The 16,509-nt window shown below is 42.8% G+C and overlaps 1 protein-coding gene across 1 annotated transcript; it reads left to right on the top strand.

The window, feature by feature from the left end:
• The first annotated feature begins 3,150 nt into the window (after window positions 1–3,150).
• LOC120317705 (cathepsin Z-like) lies at window positions 3,151–15,833 on the top strand. The gene is made up of 6 exons (XM_039364513.1): window positions 3,151–3,436; window positions 6,958–7,121; window positions 8,676–8,855; window positions 10,350–10,500; window positions 12,099–12,261; window positions 14,059–15,833. The coding sequence occupies exons 1-6, from the start codon at window positions 3,297–3,299 to the stop codon at window positions 14,170–14,172; spliced, it is 912 nt and encodes a 303-aa protein (XP_039220447.1). The 5' UTR covers window positions 3,151–3,296; the 3' UTR covers window positions 14,173–15,833.
• The last annotated feature ends 676 nt before the right edge of the window (window positions 15,834–16,509 follow it).

The following is a 16,509-nucleotide window of genomic DNA, read 5'->3' as shown; positions in this document are numbered from 1 at the left end:
GTGCAGAACTACAGAAGCCTCAGGTGCTCGTCAATTACTGTTTTCATCAACCCTGGGAATCTGACAAGGAAGGGCTTTGTGCCACAGAGGCAGGAGAGCTTTTGTAGAGTCACTTCACTCAGCACCTACAAGGATCTGCAGAGTTATTTCATTCAACACTTGGCATGTTAGGTGTTTCTAAATTAAGGGCTATTACTATATTACTGGCTGCTTTAGCAAAGTCACGGGAATACTGCTTATTCAAAAGAAACAAGTACTGATTTATCTCCAAAAGCCAGGATTGTTTTTTGTCCTGTTTCTGTTTTTTCTTTCTTGCCAGTATTTGAAAATGCAAATCCATTTAATGCAAACATTTCATCAAATTAAGAAAACAATTTTTCAAGGAGTAAGAAATGAACAATTTGGCTTTCTTTCGAACTCAAAAATAGCACAGTAGGTGGTAGATGGGTCCCCACAGCATGGTCAAAAGGATCCTATAAATAAATATTTTTAAAAATCCTTTCCTACAATATGGTCTTTCAAAGTTTCTGCTGCTTTGAACTTCTGCTGCCATCTGTGCATTGTTTTGCCTTGTAATTAATCACTTTCAGTTCATTTTTTATTGTCTATTTCTTGAAACATAATTTCCAAAATAGTCATAAGACTACTTCTTTTTGAATCTCGGCCTGTTGTTGGCATTGTAAATCCCCATCAAATCACAGTTGGTATCTGCGAAGAGTATGATAAAAACAGGAAATCAACCAAAAACATTGCTTCTTTTACTTCTTTATTTAAAAATAAAAGCTAAACTGTAATATTACGAGGAACTTCTTATGAAAATAACAGAGATTACAAATCATAAATCATACCCCCTGGTCATAAACTACTTCTTAGAAATCATTGTTTCAACCAGCTGGAGCCTGAGGTAGGTGATACAGAAGAAAACAGCTGCCCTGGCACTCATGAATCATATCTGAAAATATCCCCAAATCTACCTTTATCAGATAACACCTGCGCCCAAGTATTGCATTATAAAAATAATAGGCACAATATGTTAAACTTTAAGTTCCAGACACAACACTTCCGGAATTTAAGCAATTTTTAAAAGTCAGCACAGATACTCCCCTACTTACAACCATTCATTTAGTGAGCCTTCAAAGTTATGAAGGACCTGAAAAAAGTGACATATGACTTTAAATTTATGACCTTCGTAACACTCCTATAGTTATAACTTGGGCATTTGGCAACTGGCACATATTTTATAATGGTTGCAGTATCCTGGGGTTCTGTGATCGTCATTTGCGATTTTCCCAGCCAGTTTCCTATAAGCAAAGACAATGGAAAAACCAGACTCACTTAATGACAGCATGATTCACTTATCAACTGCAGTGATTTGCTTAACCTCGGCAAATCATTAATCACCTTGCTTAGCAACATTAATTCTGGTCCCAATTGTCCTAAGTCAAGGACTATCTTATTACCAGGCTAAACTCATTAAGCAGATTTTGTCAGATACATGCTCCGTGATAGTTCAGCTTTAGCGCCGAGCCAGGAGAGATTCAGACAATTTGTTTAAAATTTCTATAAAGGTAGTCCTTGACTTACAACTATTCATGTAGTGACTATTTGAAGTTACAACGGCACTGTAAAAAGTGACTTATGACCGTTTTTCACACTTAGAACCATTGCAGCATCCCCATGGTCAAAATTCAGGGCTCATATTTATGACGGAGTTATTTTTCCCTTTTGCAACCTTCTGACAATCAAAGTCAATGGGGAAATCAGATTCACAAGTATTACTAACTTAACAACTGCAGTGATTCACTTAACTACTGTGGCAAGAAAGGTCGTTAAACAGGGAAAAACTCACTTAACTGTCTCACTTAGCAACAGAAATGTTGGGCTCAATTGTGGTTGTAAGTTGAGGACTACCTGTATAATGTGCCTATTAATATTGTTTCTGCCAAAGGCTGCTGAAGTGTTTCCCACCTTCAATTTTGCCTATACCAGTGCTTCCCTGACTTTTTCCTCCATTATCCAAAACTGCTGATCAGAAAGTCTTGTCCAACTTTGAGGGCTCAAGATGAAGTCAAGTCCCTTCCTTTAGCACCTCAAAACTTTGATTGGTTGCTAAACAAAATGGTCATAACTTGAGGGCAACCTGTATTAGAACATCACTGAATTGACCTTTATGTTATGTCAACAAATCACCACTGGTAATTTCTTCAATGTTTGCCTTAATAAGAATACTTTGGGAAATTTTTAGTCAGTCAGTCAGTGTCAGTCAGTCAGTCTGTCTATCATATAGCGATTTTTAATTTTTTTAAAAAAGAAATAAACGTCCCTAATACGATGGTGAAGGGTTTGTGCATCCTTTGTTGTTGTTGTTGTTAATTGCGAAGTCGTGTCCGATCCATTGCGACCCCATGGACAATGTTCCTCCAGGTCTTCCTGTCCTCTACCATCTTTTGGAGTCCATTTAAGCTCACACCTATTGCTTCAGTGACTCCATCCAGCCATCTCATTCTCTGTCGTCCCCTTCTTCTATTGCCCTCAATCTTTCCCAGCATTAGGCCCTTTTCCAGTGAGTCCTTCCTTCTCATTAGGTGGCCAAAGTACTTGAGTTTCAACTTCAGGATCTGGCCTTCTAAAGAGCAGTCGGGGTTGATCTCCCCTAGGACTGACCGGTTTGAACGCCTTGCAGTCCAAGGGACTCGCAGGAGTCTTCTCCAGCATCCTTACCCAAAGAAAAACCACTTTTACCCAATTTTGGATGAATTTATCCACGTTCGCGAATTACTGGCCTAATCAAGAATTCCCGCCTGGGGCCACCCGCACGCCGATCTGCTTCAGCCCTTTGGGACGTTCAGATGAACGCCAGCAGCGTTCTGAAAAACAGCCGACCCGAAAGGAGACCGGCAGCGCGGGGCTCACATTGGCCCCGAGGCTCCGATCGCCACCCTCGCGCGTTGAGCGCCTTGGCCGCGATCCACCACTGCCCAGTGGCGCGTCTCAGCCGCCGAGTCACGAGGAGCCGCCTGATTGTTTCCTCTTTCGCAACCGCTTGCCGCTCTCGCAATCCCGGGTAAACCCGTCGGCCTACCTGCAGCGAGCCAAGGCGGGGCGGCTGCTCTCTTCGTCCCCCATGTCGTCCCCGCCTCCACTGGCCTTGCGCTATTTCTCTCCCCTTTGCGGCAGCGTGGGGCGCAGTCCTTCAGCTCTCCGGCCAAAGCAGAGAGGTCCCGCCCGGCTCTGCGCGCTCCTTTCCCAGCGACTCTCGCAAGAGGCGGCGGCTTCAAGCTGAGCTGGGGATCGTCATGGCCGGGCGCGACCTCTCCTCGCTCGCCCTCTGGCTCCTGCCGGGGCTGCTCGTGGCGTGCGTGGACGCCGCCGGTCTCTACTTCCGAGAAGGTCAGAGCTGCTACAAGCCGCTTCCGCGCAACATCCCCGGAGTCCGGTAAAAGCGGAGTCGCGCAATCGTTCCAGCTCGGGATGCGTCGGCGGGAAAGCGGGAGAACGGATGCGTTGGGGGGGGGGGAAGCTCGGCTGGGCCGGTCGGAAGGGCTTTCCCAGAATGGTCAAGGTCCAAGAAAAGAGGGAGCGCGTGGATGCGGGAGCTGGAGAGTAGCTTTCCCCAGTTAGAGCAAATTGGATGCATTAGAATTAGAAAGCGCAGAATTCCCAACCGGCATGGAATTGGGGCGGTGATCTGGCGCGACTGGAGGTTAGAGGCAGGGGGAGGCAGGGTATAACAGAATAACAGAGTTGGAAGGGACCTTGGAGGTCTTCTAGTCCAACCCCCTGCTCAGGCAGGAAACCCGGCCTAGACCATTTCAGACAAAGGAGTTTCTTGCAAATTTCCAGCGTTGGAGCGTGTGTTGGGTATTCCGGCCCGTCCGGTCATCCTCTTGCCGGTCCCTCAGCATCTGTCCTCGCTCTGGGGGACGCGGGCGATCCCAAAGCGGCGGCTGGACGGAGAGAGGAGAGCTTGAGATCTCCGGTCAGCGGGCTCGGGGCAAATCCATAGGCTTTTTTTCCAGTGGAGCCCCCCTCGCTTTTCGGGCTTTGGATGTTCCCGGGGGAGAACGTGGGGAGGGGGAGAGGACGTGGTGGGGAATGTTGGCTGCAGCCGCTGTTTGGGCACGTCGGGCGAACCATCGCCGGTCCAACAAAGCTGTTTTCGCGGAGCGGATGCCTTAACCGGGAAGGTGGCACCGTTTCAACCCGGGTTCATACCACCTTACTTGACCCTGAAATTGCCTAGCGGGGTTCTGCAACCGTTGGGTCTCCCAACTTACATAGAAAAGGTTAAAAAAGGGTAATCCCTTGTACAATTTTCTGACTATCTTGGGAAACATCCCCGGAGTCTGGTAAAAGCGGAGTGATTTAAAATAAATCCATTTATACACGTGGGAAAGAGAGAGGGAATTAGCAGAAATGGGCATTTTGCTTCTGGGTCAGATTGGGGTTGAGCAGCAAAGTACAGTGCACTGCATATAAAAAATTAAAAATTTGTAAAGGGATTGAATCTCAAATTATTTCTCAGAACTAGGCAAATGTTCTGCCTAAAAACCTGGACTCCTTGTGCTGATCAGGGTTGATCAATTTCTCAGCCTGGGCAACTTTAAGATGCGTGGACTTCAACTCCCAGAATTCCACAGCCAGTATGGGGAAATTCACCCAGCAGCTGAGGAATTCTGTGAGTTGCCCACACATCTTGACGTTGCCGAGGGTGAAAAAAAAATTGCTGGAGATGTGGCTCAGTGTTGGATGGACCCATAACAAAAGGCAGCTTCTTATAAGTTGAAATATAAAACAGCAGTTAAAAACTTTACAGCCGTGAAGTTTACTAAGGGTGTCTCTCCACCTCCAGTTTATAGTTCTCTCAACCAATCCTTGCTATCAGCAAAAAAACTATCCAGCCTGAAGCTGGTTCTCTTGCCCCTTGTTCCAGTTCAGGGTCCTCATCTTATTTCCCTCCAGGTAATAGGAAACAACTATGTATACCTTGAGGTTGAGCCCTTAGATAAAACTCTCAAACTCGCAATGTCACATGACATGTCACGCGATGCATCGTGACTTTTTTGCCATTGCCGGCAATAGAGTGGGCGCAGTTTCGCTATGATTGCATCTTCCCCACGGGCCAGCAGTTTGACACCCCTGCCTTAGATGATGGCTAAATATGGAAGGAAAAGCTACATCAATAGCTGTGCAGCCAAGACTGACTCTCATTTATGGTCTGGGAACAGCTGGCGTTAACATAATGGAGATAATCACAGAAAAAAGATACTGGGTGAGGACATGGGGACAGTCAGCCCAAGCAGAACACAAGACAAGACTGAGATTTTAGACTAGCATCTGATCTTCAGGCGAGGAGTAATACCTGATGATCACGTCGTTTTGGCATTTGTTCAACATTTAACTCTCTAGTCCTCAACCTATGACGAGAATAGAGCCCAAACTTTCTGTTGCAAAACGAGACAGTTGTTAAAAGTTTTGCCACATTTTACGACCTTTCTTGACACAGTTGCTAGCTAAATCACTGCAGTTGTTAAGTTAGTAACGTAGTTGTTACGCGAATATGGCTTCCCCATTGACTTTGCTTGTCAGAAGGTCACAACAGGTGATCACATGACTCTGGGGCACTGCAACCCTCATAAATACGAACCAATTTCCAAGCAGCCAAATTTTCATCACGTGACCATAAGTGCAGTGGCCATAAATGTGAAAAATAGTCATGTTTTTCAGTGCCATTGTAACTTTAGTCACTAAATGAATGGTTGTAAGTCACGAGCTGCCTGTAATAATTTATGGGAACAAAAATAGAGAAGAGGGATTCCTAAGAAACTGCTATTTCATGAGAATCATCACAATGCAAACCAGCCACACCCTAGAATTTCATATATCAGCTATTTTAAAAGCAGAAGTCCTTCGCAAGGGTCTGTCAAGTGCCCTGTGTTTACCAAGCAGGCTTCGTCTCCTTGGGACCATAAAACATATATTTGTTCCTAGATAATCCTTCTGAGTTGCACACTGTTAATTACATACACAATGCATTGCAGCTTGTTTCTCCTCCTCAGGATAATTAAGCTATATTTCCTATCTTTCTCAGCCAGCGTGGCTGCTGAGTATTATGGGTGATCAATCAATCAATCAATCAATCAATCAGAATAGAGCTGGAACGGACCTTGGAGGTCTTCTAGTCCAGCCTCCTGCTCAAGCAGGACATCTTATACCATTTTTGACAAGTGACTGTCCAGTCTCTTCTTAAAAGCCCCCAATGATGAAGCACCCACAATGTCTGAAAGCAAGCGGTTCCACTGGTTAATTGTCCTCACTGTTAGGAAGTTTCTCCTTAATTCCAGGTTGCTTCTCTCCTTGATTAGTTTCCATCCATTTTTTTCTTGTCTTGCATTCTGGTGCTTTGGGAAATAAGTGGACCCCCCTCTTCTTTGTGACAGCCCCTCAAAAACTGGAATACTGCTATCATGTCCCCACTAGTCCTTCTTTTCTCTAGACTGGCCATATAATTCCTGCAAATGTTTTTGTCTCCAGGCCCTTAATCATCTTAGTTGCTCTTCTTTGCACTTTTTCCAAAGTCTCAACGTGGAGTGGGCCAGTTGGGAAGGTGACCCCCTCTTGTTTCTATCCTTTTGCAGATTTTGATATGTTAAAATTTTGCTGTTCCAAGATGTTCCCCTCCCCCTTCTGGAGTTTTGCAAAACAGGCAAGAGAACAAAGTCCATCTGAGAACTTTAGAAAATAGTTGAGGTCATCCGGAAAAAAGGCATTTCGTGATAAAGTCCCTTCCTTTCTGCCGAAGTTATTTCACAAACAGTCAATGAATCAAATGAAGTGGGAAATATATGCTGCTTAGACTGGTTTAGACTTGGTCATAAATCAAAGCAAGCACTGAGAAATAACCCTCTTAACCTTGCTCACAGAAAGTTAACTTTCCTTATTATTTCCCCCCCAAAGAACCTATCCTCGTCCACATGAATATTTGAATATCTCTAAGTTGCCCAAGAGTTGGGACTGGAGAAGCAAAGATGGAGTCAATTATGCGAGCACCACTCGAAACCAGCACATTCCCCAGTATTGTGGATCATGTTGGGCTCACGGCAGCACCAGTGCCTTTGCAGGTACGGGATACCTATTGGTTATACCTTCCTCTGAGCATTGAGAATCACAAGTCTTCCTCCCTCCTAAGGGAGGAAATGCATAGATTTTTTAAAAAATCTTAGTCACTACACCTCACATCACAATCTGCCTTTCAAATCAAATTAAGTGTTTTCATTTGAAAGTTTGGTGTGCCTTTTGAGGTTGGGCAATACTGTATGAGAACTGGAGAGCTTATTCATTGGCGTTATCTCTGAGTTAGTTGTGTAGTTCTCTGCCTCCTGATTGAAGGCAAGGTCTCCTTCAAGCTGAGTTCAACTCCTGGTAATTTCGCATCCACATGTCCCAAAGATGCTGTTTCACGAGGCAACTGGACTTCCTTGTTCTTCTTTGAAGACGTTTTGCTTCTCATCCAAGAAGCTTCTTCAGCTCTGATTGGATGGTGGGATTCTTCCATTCCCACCATCCAGTCAGAACCAAAGAAGCTTCTTGGATGAGAAGTGAAACATCTTCAAAGAGAAACAAGAAAGTCCAGTTGCCTCTTAAAAAAGTAACTTTGGGACAATCATGACCTGGATGACTGAGAATCTCCACAGACATTCAGATCCATATCCACATCGCTTTCTTAGATAGCGCCATGGTGGTGCAGTAGTTAGATTGCAGGATTGCAGGCTAATTCTGTTATTGCCAGCAGTTCGATTCTCACTGACTCAAGGTTGACTCAGCCTTCCATCTTTCCGAAGTCAGTAAAATGAGGACACAGATTATTGGGGGCAATAGGCTGACTCTGTAAACCACTTAGAGAGGGCTGTGAAGCGATATATAAGTCTAAAAGCTATTGCTATTGCTTTCTTAGTGGTAGCATGGAAGCCATTTGTCACTGTCATATTTTTTTTCAACCCTGTTTTAGCCTCTTACTTACCTTACCTAGGTACTAATCAGGTTCAACACTGCTCAAGTTCTCGGCCCAGGTTTTGTCATATTAAACGGCAATGGACAATGGGAAATTATTGTGATAAAGGACTAAATTGGCCAGAATGGTATTATTGAAGAGAAAAATGAAAGGACAGTTGAGATTTAAAAGGGAAGGAATTCATGTGGTCACTTTATGGAGCAAATAGCAGGTTTCTAAGATTCATTTTCATTTTTTTATTGACATGTAAGGTCTGGTACAAAATAGTGGGTGGCAGTTAGGGAAAAAGAAACAGAGGATCACTTGTCTCCTGTATCTCATGAATCAGACATGGACAATCTGTACTTCATGAGTAGGTTTGAATTAAATCATTAATTAATGTATTACAGATTGCAAACAAATCACAATAAAAGTGGTCTGGGTTGGCCTGACATAGGAAACCACAAACTGTGGCTAAGTTCAGAAAACATACCAAGGCAAAGTCAATCAAAGAAAATATGTTACCTAGTTGGGTAATGAAGCGTTTGCAAGAAAACAACTGAGCTGAGAGAGCACCAAGGACTTCAAAGAAAAATATTTTGGCTTAGCACGTTGTGGGAACTCGGTCTGTAGCTTAGAAGGGTTACAGTTTTTGTTACTTTCAAAGCTTATTTCTCTCTTTTAGATCGCATAAATATCAGGAAGAAAGGTGCCTGGCCCTCAGCGTATCTCTCTGTTCAAAATGTGATTGACTGTGCCAATGCTGGATCTTGTGAAGGTGGATCTGACGTTGGCGTGTGGCAATATGCTCATGAACACGGCATCCCGGATGAAACATGCAACAATTATCAAGCTAAAGACCAAAGTATGTATGATCAGAGCACAAAGGGAAGGGAATTTTAACCATCCACCATTTGTATCAGCCTTGCAATGGATGCAAACATTTACTAGCCCACATACCTCATCTACTAGCATAAGCCTGTGATCGTTACTTTTAAGGAGTGGTAATAACGATCATCCCAATTTTGCTCTGTCATTGGACAGCTATATTAATGTTCACTAAAAAATAAATATATTTTGCTGATCTTGGAGAATGTAACTGAACAACCTTGCTAATACATCCACAAAGGTTACGACCTACAGACAGTTTGGCTATTAGCTCATAAATGTCTGTGTTCCAAAGATGCCTTTTCATAGACAACTGGACTTTCTTGTTTTTCCTTTGAAGACATTTCGCTTCTCATCCAAGAAGCTTCTTCAGCTCTGACTGGATGGTGGGGAATGGCAGGATTTATACTCCTTGCAGACAGCTGGTCATTTGCTTTCTTTTAGAGAGTCGTTGAGGCCACCTGGAGGCTTATCTGTGTCTTCAGGGTCACCTGAGTTGTGTAAATGTGTATGGAGCCTTCTTGGAACTGTTGAAAGGAATGTGTTGTAGACTGGAGATAGATGATGTCGTATCCCTCCCCCTCTGTTGATCTGGATGACTGAGAATCTCCATAGACAAATGTCTGTGTTGTTTAAGTAAGCCCCTTCCCAATTGCCTGGAGTTTATTCATATCCATTATAGGTAGCCATGCTGATTACAAAACTGCCGTCAAACACATAAAACATTGAATGTACATTGAGCTGCTTCATAGTGAATTTAGAAGGAGTGCAGCAACATGATTATACTGTGGAAAGAAATTTTGGTACTGTGCAACCATCCTTTCCACCCAATGCCCTTCTTCATTTAAATTACAGGCAGACCTTGACTTACAGTCGTGATTGAGCCTAGAATTACAGTCGTAAGTTGTGGTGGTCATTGAGCAGGTCAGCATGCCCAATTTTACAACCTTTTTTGTGGCAGTCATCAAGCAAACAGGACGGTGATTTAAAAAAGTTTATTTTCCTCAACGAGTGTTTTTTGTTGGAAACAGGAAGTAAATGTGAAAGTACAGGTGTTCCTCGATTGGCAAGTGACTGAAATTTCAACGACACTGAAAAATGTGACTCTTTTCCACACTTATGACTGATGTAACCTCCCCAGGGTCACATGATCAAATTTCGGACACTTGGCAACTGGCATGTATTTCTGACGGTTGCAGTGTCCCAGGCTCATTGGATCTTCGTTTGCGACCTTCTGACAAGCAAAATCAGAATGGGGAAGCCAGATTCACTTAATAACCATGTTACGAATTTAACAACTGCAGTGATTCACTAAACCACAATGACAAGGAAAGTAGTAATATGGGGCAAAATTCACTTAACAACTGTCCTGCTTAACGACTGAAATTTTGAACTCAGTGTGGGTCATAAGTTGAGGACTACCTGCAGTAGGCTATCTGTTTCCATTTATCTTGTGCAATTATTTTTGAAGCATGCAAGAAATTTAACCAATGTGGAACATGCACAACCTTCGGGGAATGCCACGTGATAAAAAACTATACCCTCTGGAAAGTGGGAGATTATGGCTATGTGAGCGGTCGAGAGAAGATGATGGCGGAAATCTATGCAAATGGACCAATCAGGTACGGGAGTGGGCATAAGTTTTATGGCTCAGAATGATTTGTTTAATTTTTCTTCCCTTCCCAGTGGGTGTGGCTAGTGAAGTCATGTAATTGACATAGGTGTGGTTAGCGATGTTGGTTCAATAGAGGAGAGAAAATTATTTAAAACCATGTTTCCTACCTTTGGCAACTTTAAGATGTGTGGACTTCAACTCCCAGAATTCCTCTGCTACCAACAGGAAAAGCCTCTCCCATTATCTTATTTATTTAAGTCCCTAAAGGTAGAGTCTAGTAGCGCTGTCTGGTACTAATGTCCAGTGTGGGGGTGGGGGATAGAATTTGGCCTATTTTGTCCTATCCCCCCCAAAAAACAGCATTAGGACTTTGAGGGCATTCATGGACCATGTATGGGGAAGACTGTATAGTCTCCCGTTGATGAGCTGCTCAAACCTGAGATAGACCTTATACCTCAATAGAAATGCATAGGTTCAATTTCTCTTCTAGGTATATTCAAATCCATGATTCGTTCACAGTGAGTGTTATTGTGTATGATGTGTTACTTGAGCCCACCTAGCTAATTTTTTTTTATTGAAAATTTTTAGAAGTTTTTACAAAAAACCAAAAAGACAACAACAACAACAAAAAAACAACAAAACAACCCTCACCCAACCCCTCCCAAACCACCCCCTCCATCCCCCCCGAGCTTCCCAGAGCTGAATATAGGCTTAATTAAAATTTTAAAAATCCTAAAAAAAAGTTAAATAACTTATAAAATAATTAACAATAAGATATATATAACAAAAAAAACCATAAGCATTAAAAAGAAAGAGTGCTTAAAAAAGAAGAAAAAAGAAAGAAGAAAAGAGATAAAAAAAAGAAAAAGAGAAAAAATACAATCTATAAAATGTCAAAGTTTATATACAAGTTATAAAAAGGCTAAATGGTATTTTTTAATTTCCAATTTGTATTGTGTGAAATTTATCCATTTTTCCCATACGGCAAAAAATTTCTCTTGCGATTGCTCCTTTAAGAAAGCTGAAATCTTTGCCATTTCCGCCAGATAGGAAACTTTAAAAAGCCACTCTTGCAAGGTAGGCAAAGATTCCTTCTTCCAATATTGCCCTACTAACAGCCTTGCGGCTGTAATCAAGTTCAACATCAATATAACCTCCTTAGCATCACAATCAGTAACAATACCTAACAAAAACAATTGTGGAGTAAATTTTACCCTCTTTCTAAAAATTATTTGGATATTCCACCATATCTTAATCCAAAAAGCTTTTATATTTTGACACGACCACCAAATATGATAATAAGTGGCGTCCAGGCAACCACATCTCCAACATTTAGGCTGTAAGTCAGGATACATAAGAGACATTTTTTGTGGATCAAGGTGCCATCTATAAAACATTTTATAAAAATTCTCCCTTAAGTTCTGGGCTTGTGTAAATTTGACATTCCTCACCCAGATAGTTTCCCAGGTATCCAGTAGAACTGGTTCACCAAAATTCACCTAGCTAATTTTGAAACTAGTAGGGAACTCTTCACTTCTGTGATAACTGCACCCATTTCAGCCTTGTTTGCTTTGCTAGCCTTCTAATTTCCTGTGATTGAAACAGTTGTGGGATCATGGCTACCCCAGGCCTGGACAACTACACCGGAGGAATTTATGCTGAATATCACTCTGAAACTTACATCAACCACATTATCTCTGTGGCTGGTTGGGGTGTGGAAGGTGGAACTGAATACTGGATTGTCCGCAACTCGTGGGGAGAGCCGTGGGTAAGCAGAAGCAAGATCTTTCTTTTAAGGAAAAAAAAAAAGAGAAGCAAGATCTTTCTTTTAAGGAAAAAAATAATTTGAGGGTTGTTAGAGTGATATGTTTCACTTCAGGATAGAGGTTGTTTTTAATGTTTAAAAACTCTTCCAAGCTCTCGGTTGTCACCTACAGAGACCTGCAAAAGTTTTAAGCAAACAATAATTCTGAATGTGACAAAAGGGGGAAATGCTTAAATACATGCCAAGAAAGTCAAGATACAGCAAATGTAAATGAAATTAAATGTTTTAGTATTTGATCTGATCTCCATCAGGGCATGTTGGTGTGTGATCTTAGTACAGCACTAAAACGCCAGCTTTTGTCCCTTGAATGAGAAATTCTTAGTAGCATAGAAACCAGAATGCAACTGTAGATAGGTGAGGAGCAGGGATGTCCATAAAGGTGGGGGTGTGTATATTATGAGTGTGAAAAAGTTGAAGATGGCAGTTGTGATCACAAAATCCAAACCCACTCCAGAAAGAGGCGTGGCCTTAATCACAATTGAAAGGCTATCTTGACATTTTCACACCCTCATCCTTCACGTCTTGTGAACACCTCTAGTGAGAAGTTCTTGCATTGGTGGAAGAGCCGTTGATTATCCTGTGATTCTTTGGCAAGACAGAAATTTAAATCCATACGGGATCTATAAATGTAGCCCTGACTTGGCCCACCACTAACCTGCATTAGCCCTAGTGCTGCTTTAATTAAATCCTGCAGGATTCTTCTCCATGTTAGTTGCATTCAATGATTCCTTAAGTAACAAAGATGTTCCTCTGAATTTCACGAATTCCTTTTTATGAAAAGAGCGTGGAAAATATAATGCGAGGAAATGGAATTATTGGGCAATGCTGGAATTTGAGAACTTTTGTAGAGCCAGAGGATGGGTCTGTTGAGGCCAGGGGTCGGCAACCTTGGCTCTTTTATGACTCGTGGACTTCAACTCCTAGAATTCCTGAGCCAGCCAATTCTAGGAGTTGAAGTCATAAAAGAGCCAAGGTTGCCGACCCCTGGTTTAGGTCAATACTATCTCCTGAGTGGCGACTAAGTCTCAGGGTTTCCCAGCTCCTCACGATTGTGTTAAGCACTGAAACTGAAAGAAGCCACCAGGAGAGATGGCAGGACCTACTTTATCCGCTGTGTTGCTTAAAGACGACCTTCAGAATGATATCCCCATCCCCATGGACACCAGATCTCCTCACAACCATACTGGTGGAACTGTGGTCAAGGAGAGCTATGCAATTCAAATGCAGCAGTGCTGTCAGGCTCAAAACCAAGAATGGCCCATATTGATTCTTCCAAGCTGATTTCTTTATTGTTTCATGCCCATAGACAAAAATCTTGCCAGACTAAAGACTCTACCATCTGCTTCTACGTTACTCTTTGTGAAATATTAGGGAGGGACTTTCTTCATCTTCTTTCTCTCACACCAGAACATCTGGACTGAGTTGCCTCTTACTCCTCTGGAATGCAACCCCTCCCTTCCAGGGATCCAGTTCCTTATTGCGTTCCATCACAAAAGCAATAGTCTGAGCAAGGGAGGCACAAGGAGATCAGGTCTTGATCCCAGTTCATCTGGGTATTCCGGTTCACCATCAAAAGATAGGGAACAGTATGGCAGATCCTGCACCATTGCATTGTTGGCACCTTTTTCTCAAGTCCTTGCACAATCAAGGCTTAAATGGCATTTTTGGAACAGAGCTGTAAAATGAGAACAAGGGTTGGGCCAGAATTCTATGTGATGTGCCTTATGTTCGTAATTCTAGGGCGAAAAAGGATGGCTGCGCATTGTGACAAGTACATATAAAGGTGGGAAAGGAGCAGACTATAATCTGGCTGTTGAAGAAATGTGCACATATGGAGACCCCATTGTACCTTGAATTCTATTGCAAGAATTCAATTTTTCAGCCAGTTGTTTATTTTTGAGAGAGAAAATTACTTTCTGCAAGATTGCCTGGCTACATATGGACTGGTAATTAAACTGAGGTTTCAATCTTCTTTTTTTTTAATTAAAGATTTTGCATAAACTATCAAAATGAATGTACGGATTGTGCTGAGAAAACCTGGCACTGTTTTTCAAATGGAAATGAGCTGTGATTTAACCTTGACCCTTTTTACTCAGGGTTCAGGCCAGATTATGGGACTGAGACTGCATCTAAGTGCTCTTACATGACCTCTTCTGGGAGTGGGATGGGGGGGTGTCCCACTCCCAGAAGCATAGAATCAAAATTACATCTCAACACCCTTCAATATCATCGATTATGGCTGCCTTCTAGACGGGCTTCGGAAGTTGAGGATGAGTGACACTGTCTTGGCTTGGTTCTTCTCCTTCCTCTGGAGTCAGTTCCAGTCAAAGTTGGGGGACAGGGAAGATCTAGCCCACAGCCCCTACTGCATGGGATGTCCCAGGGCTCAGTTCTCTTTTGTCTCCTAGTTCACACACACAAGGCCACAAGGTGAGGTAATCCAACGGTTTGCGGTATCAATATGAATATACCCAGCTTTCTAACTCTACTCTGGGCTGCCTGAGCGATGCCATGGATTTCCTATCTCAATGCTTGGAAGCTGTAAGGGTCTGGATGAGGTGCAATGGGCTAAACAAGACAAAGTGGCTTTGGGTATTTGGGCGGCATTTGGTCTTATGGCTCCCGCTAGAAAAGCAGGTGGCAGCCATGGCCAGGAGGGCCTTTACACAACTTAGGGCAGTCATGTCAAACTCGCGATGTCACGTAACGTCATTCAATGTATCGACATGGTTTTGCCATTACGGCAATGGGGTGGCCGTGGCTTCTGGATGATGCATCCAGCCTGTGGACCGGCAGTTTGACACTCCTGCCTTAGGATGATGTGCCTGCTGTGCCTGTTCTTGGATTGGGAGGCTTTGCTCAGTCACTCATGCCCTCTCTTCTGCACTGAGCTTTACATGGGGCTGCCCTTGAAGAGGGTTCAGAAGCTTCAACTGGTAGAGAATGCAGCTGCACTAGGAAGAAACGGTATCGGACAGTCAACATATACAACACCAATGCTTTGTGCGTAGCATTGGTTACCAGCAGTGTTTCCAAGTGCAATTCAAGGTACTGGTGATCATCTTAGAAGCCCTACATGGTTTGGGGCTGGGTTACCTTAGGGACCATCTTCTCCCAATCATTTCTACTCATCCAGTTCAGGCAGGCAGGTCGGTCCCGTTAGTCAAAGAATGTCAGCTGGCAGAAAGCAGGAGATGTGCCTTCTCTGCCCTCCGGAAGATTCTTCCTTCAGATATCAGGATGACCCCAACCCTGTTGGCCTTTCACAACTGTTGGCCTTCACACAATTGTAAAATTGTGTATATAGGCTTGGAGACTAAGTGTGTTAAGGATCCCATTTCCTGGCTGTGTTAACATCCATAGTAACAGTTTTACTTAGTGCAATATATATTTTCTACTTTTAAATTATTTTAATGTTTTATGATGTGCGCTACCCAGAGTCCACTTGTTGAGATGGGCAGCTATAGAAATAAAATAAAATAAATAAATAAAATAAAACAAATAATCATGTTTAATTCTTTTTGAAATGTGTAACATTTGGGGGCAGATTTCTTAAATTATTTTATTATGTGAAACTAATAAGGATGTCAAATTTCCTACTCTCTGTGGCAAATGCATAGACTAAACCCTAGGCAGAAAGGCAACCATTCAAAGTTTTATTTGCGTCAAAACAAGTTACCTATTTCCAGTCCACCGCACTTACGACCCCGACATCCTCATGGTCAGGTGATCAAAATTTGGACATTTGGCAACTCGCTCAAATTTAAGACCCTGTCCCTGGGTCATGTGGTCGCTATCTGTGACCTTCCCAGCTGGCTTCTGATAAGCAAAGTCAATGTAGAAAGTCAGATTCACTTAATAACCATGTGATTCATTTAAAACCTTCAGTGATTCGCTTAACAACCGTGGCAAAAAAAATGTAAAATTGGCCACGACTCACTTAATAACTGCCTTGCTCAGCAATGGAAATTCTGATCCCAACTGTGGTCGTAAGTTGAGGACTTCCTGTGTGCCCCCCCCCCTTTCAGTTAACCAGAACTATATGCTCCCTCTCTCACCCCAGATCAGATTCTTTAATGTTTTATGTATTTATGTAGTGCCTTCAAGTCAGTCTTGACTCTTAACTACCTAGAAAAGTTTCTGAAGTTTTCAGTGTTTTCAAAAGCGTTTTGCCAGTGCCTCCTTCCTAGG

This window comes from Crotalus tigris, unplaced genomic scaffold (genome assembly GCF_016545835.1).
Source record: "Crotalus tigris isolate CLP2741 ecotype Arizona unplaced genomic scaffold, ASM1654583v1 scf7180000019768.410792, whole genome shotgun sequence".
Classification (NCBI taxonomy): Eukaryota; Metazoa; Chordata; class Lepidosauria; order Squamata; family Viperidae; genus Crotalus; species Crotalus tigris.
Note: the sequence above shows the minus strand (reverse complement) of the source record. Positions and strands in the feature narration are given on the sequence as shown.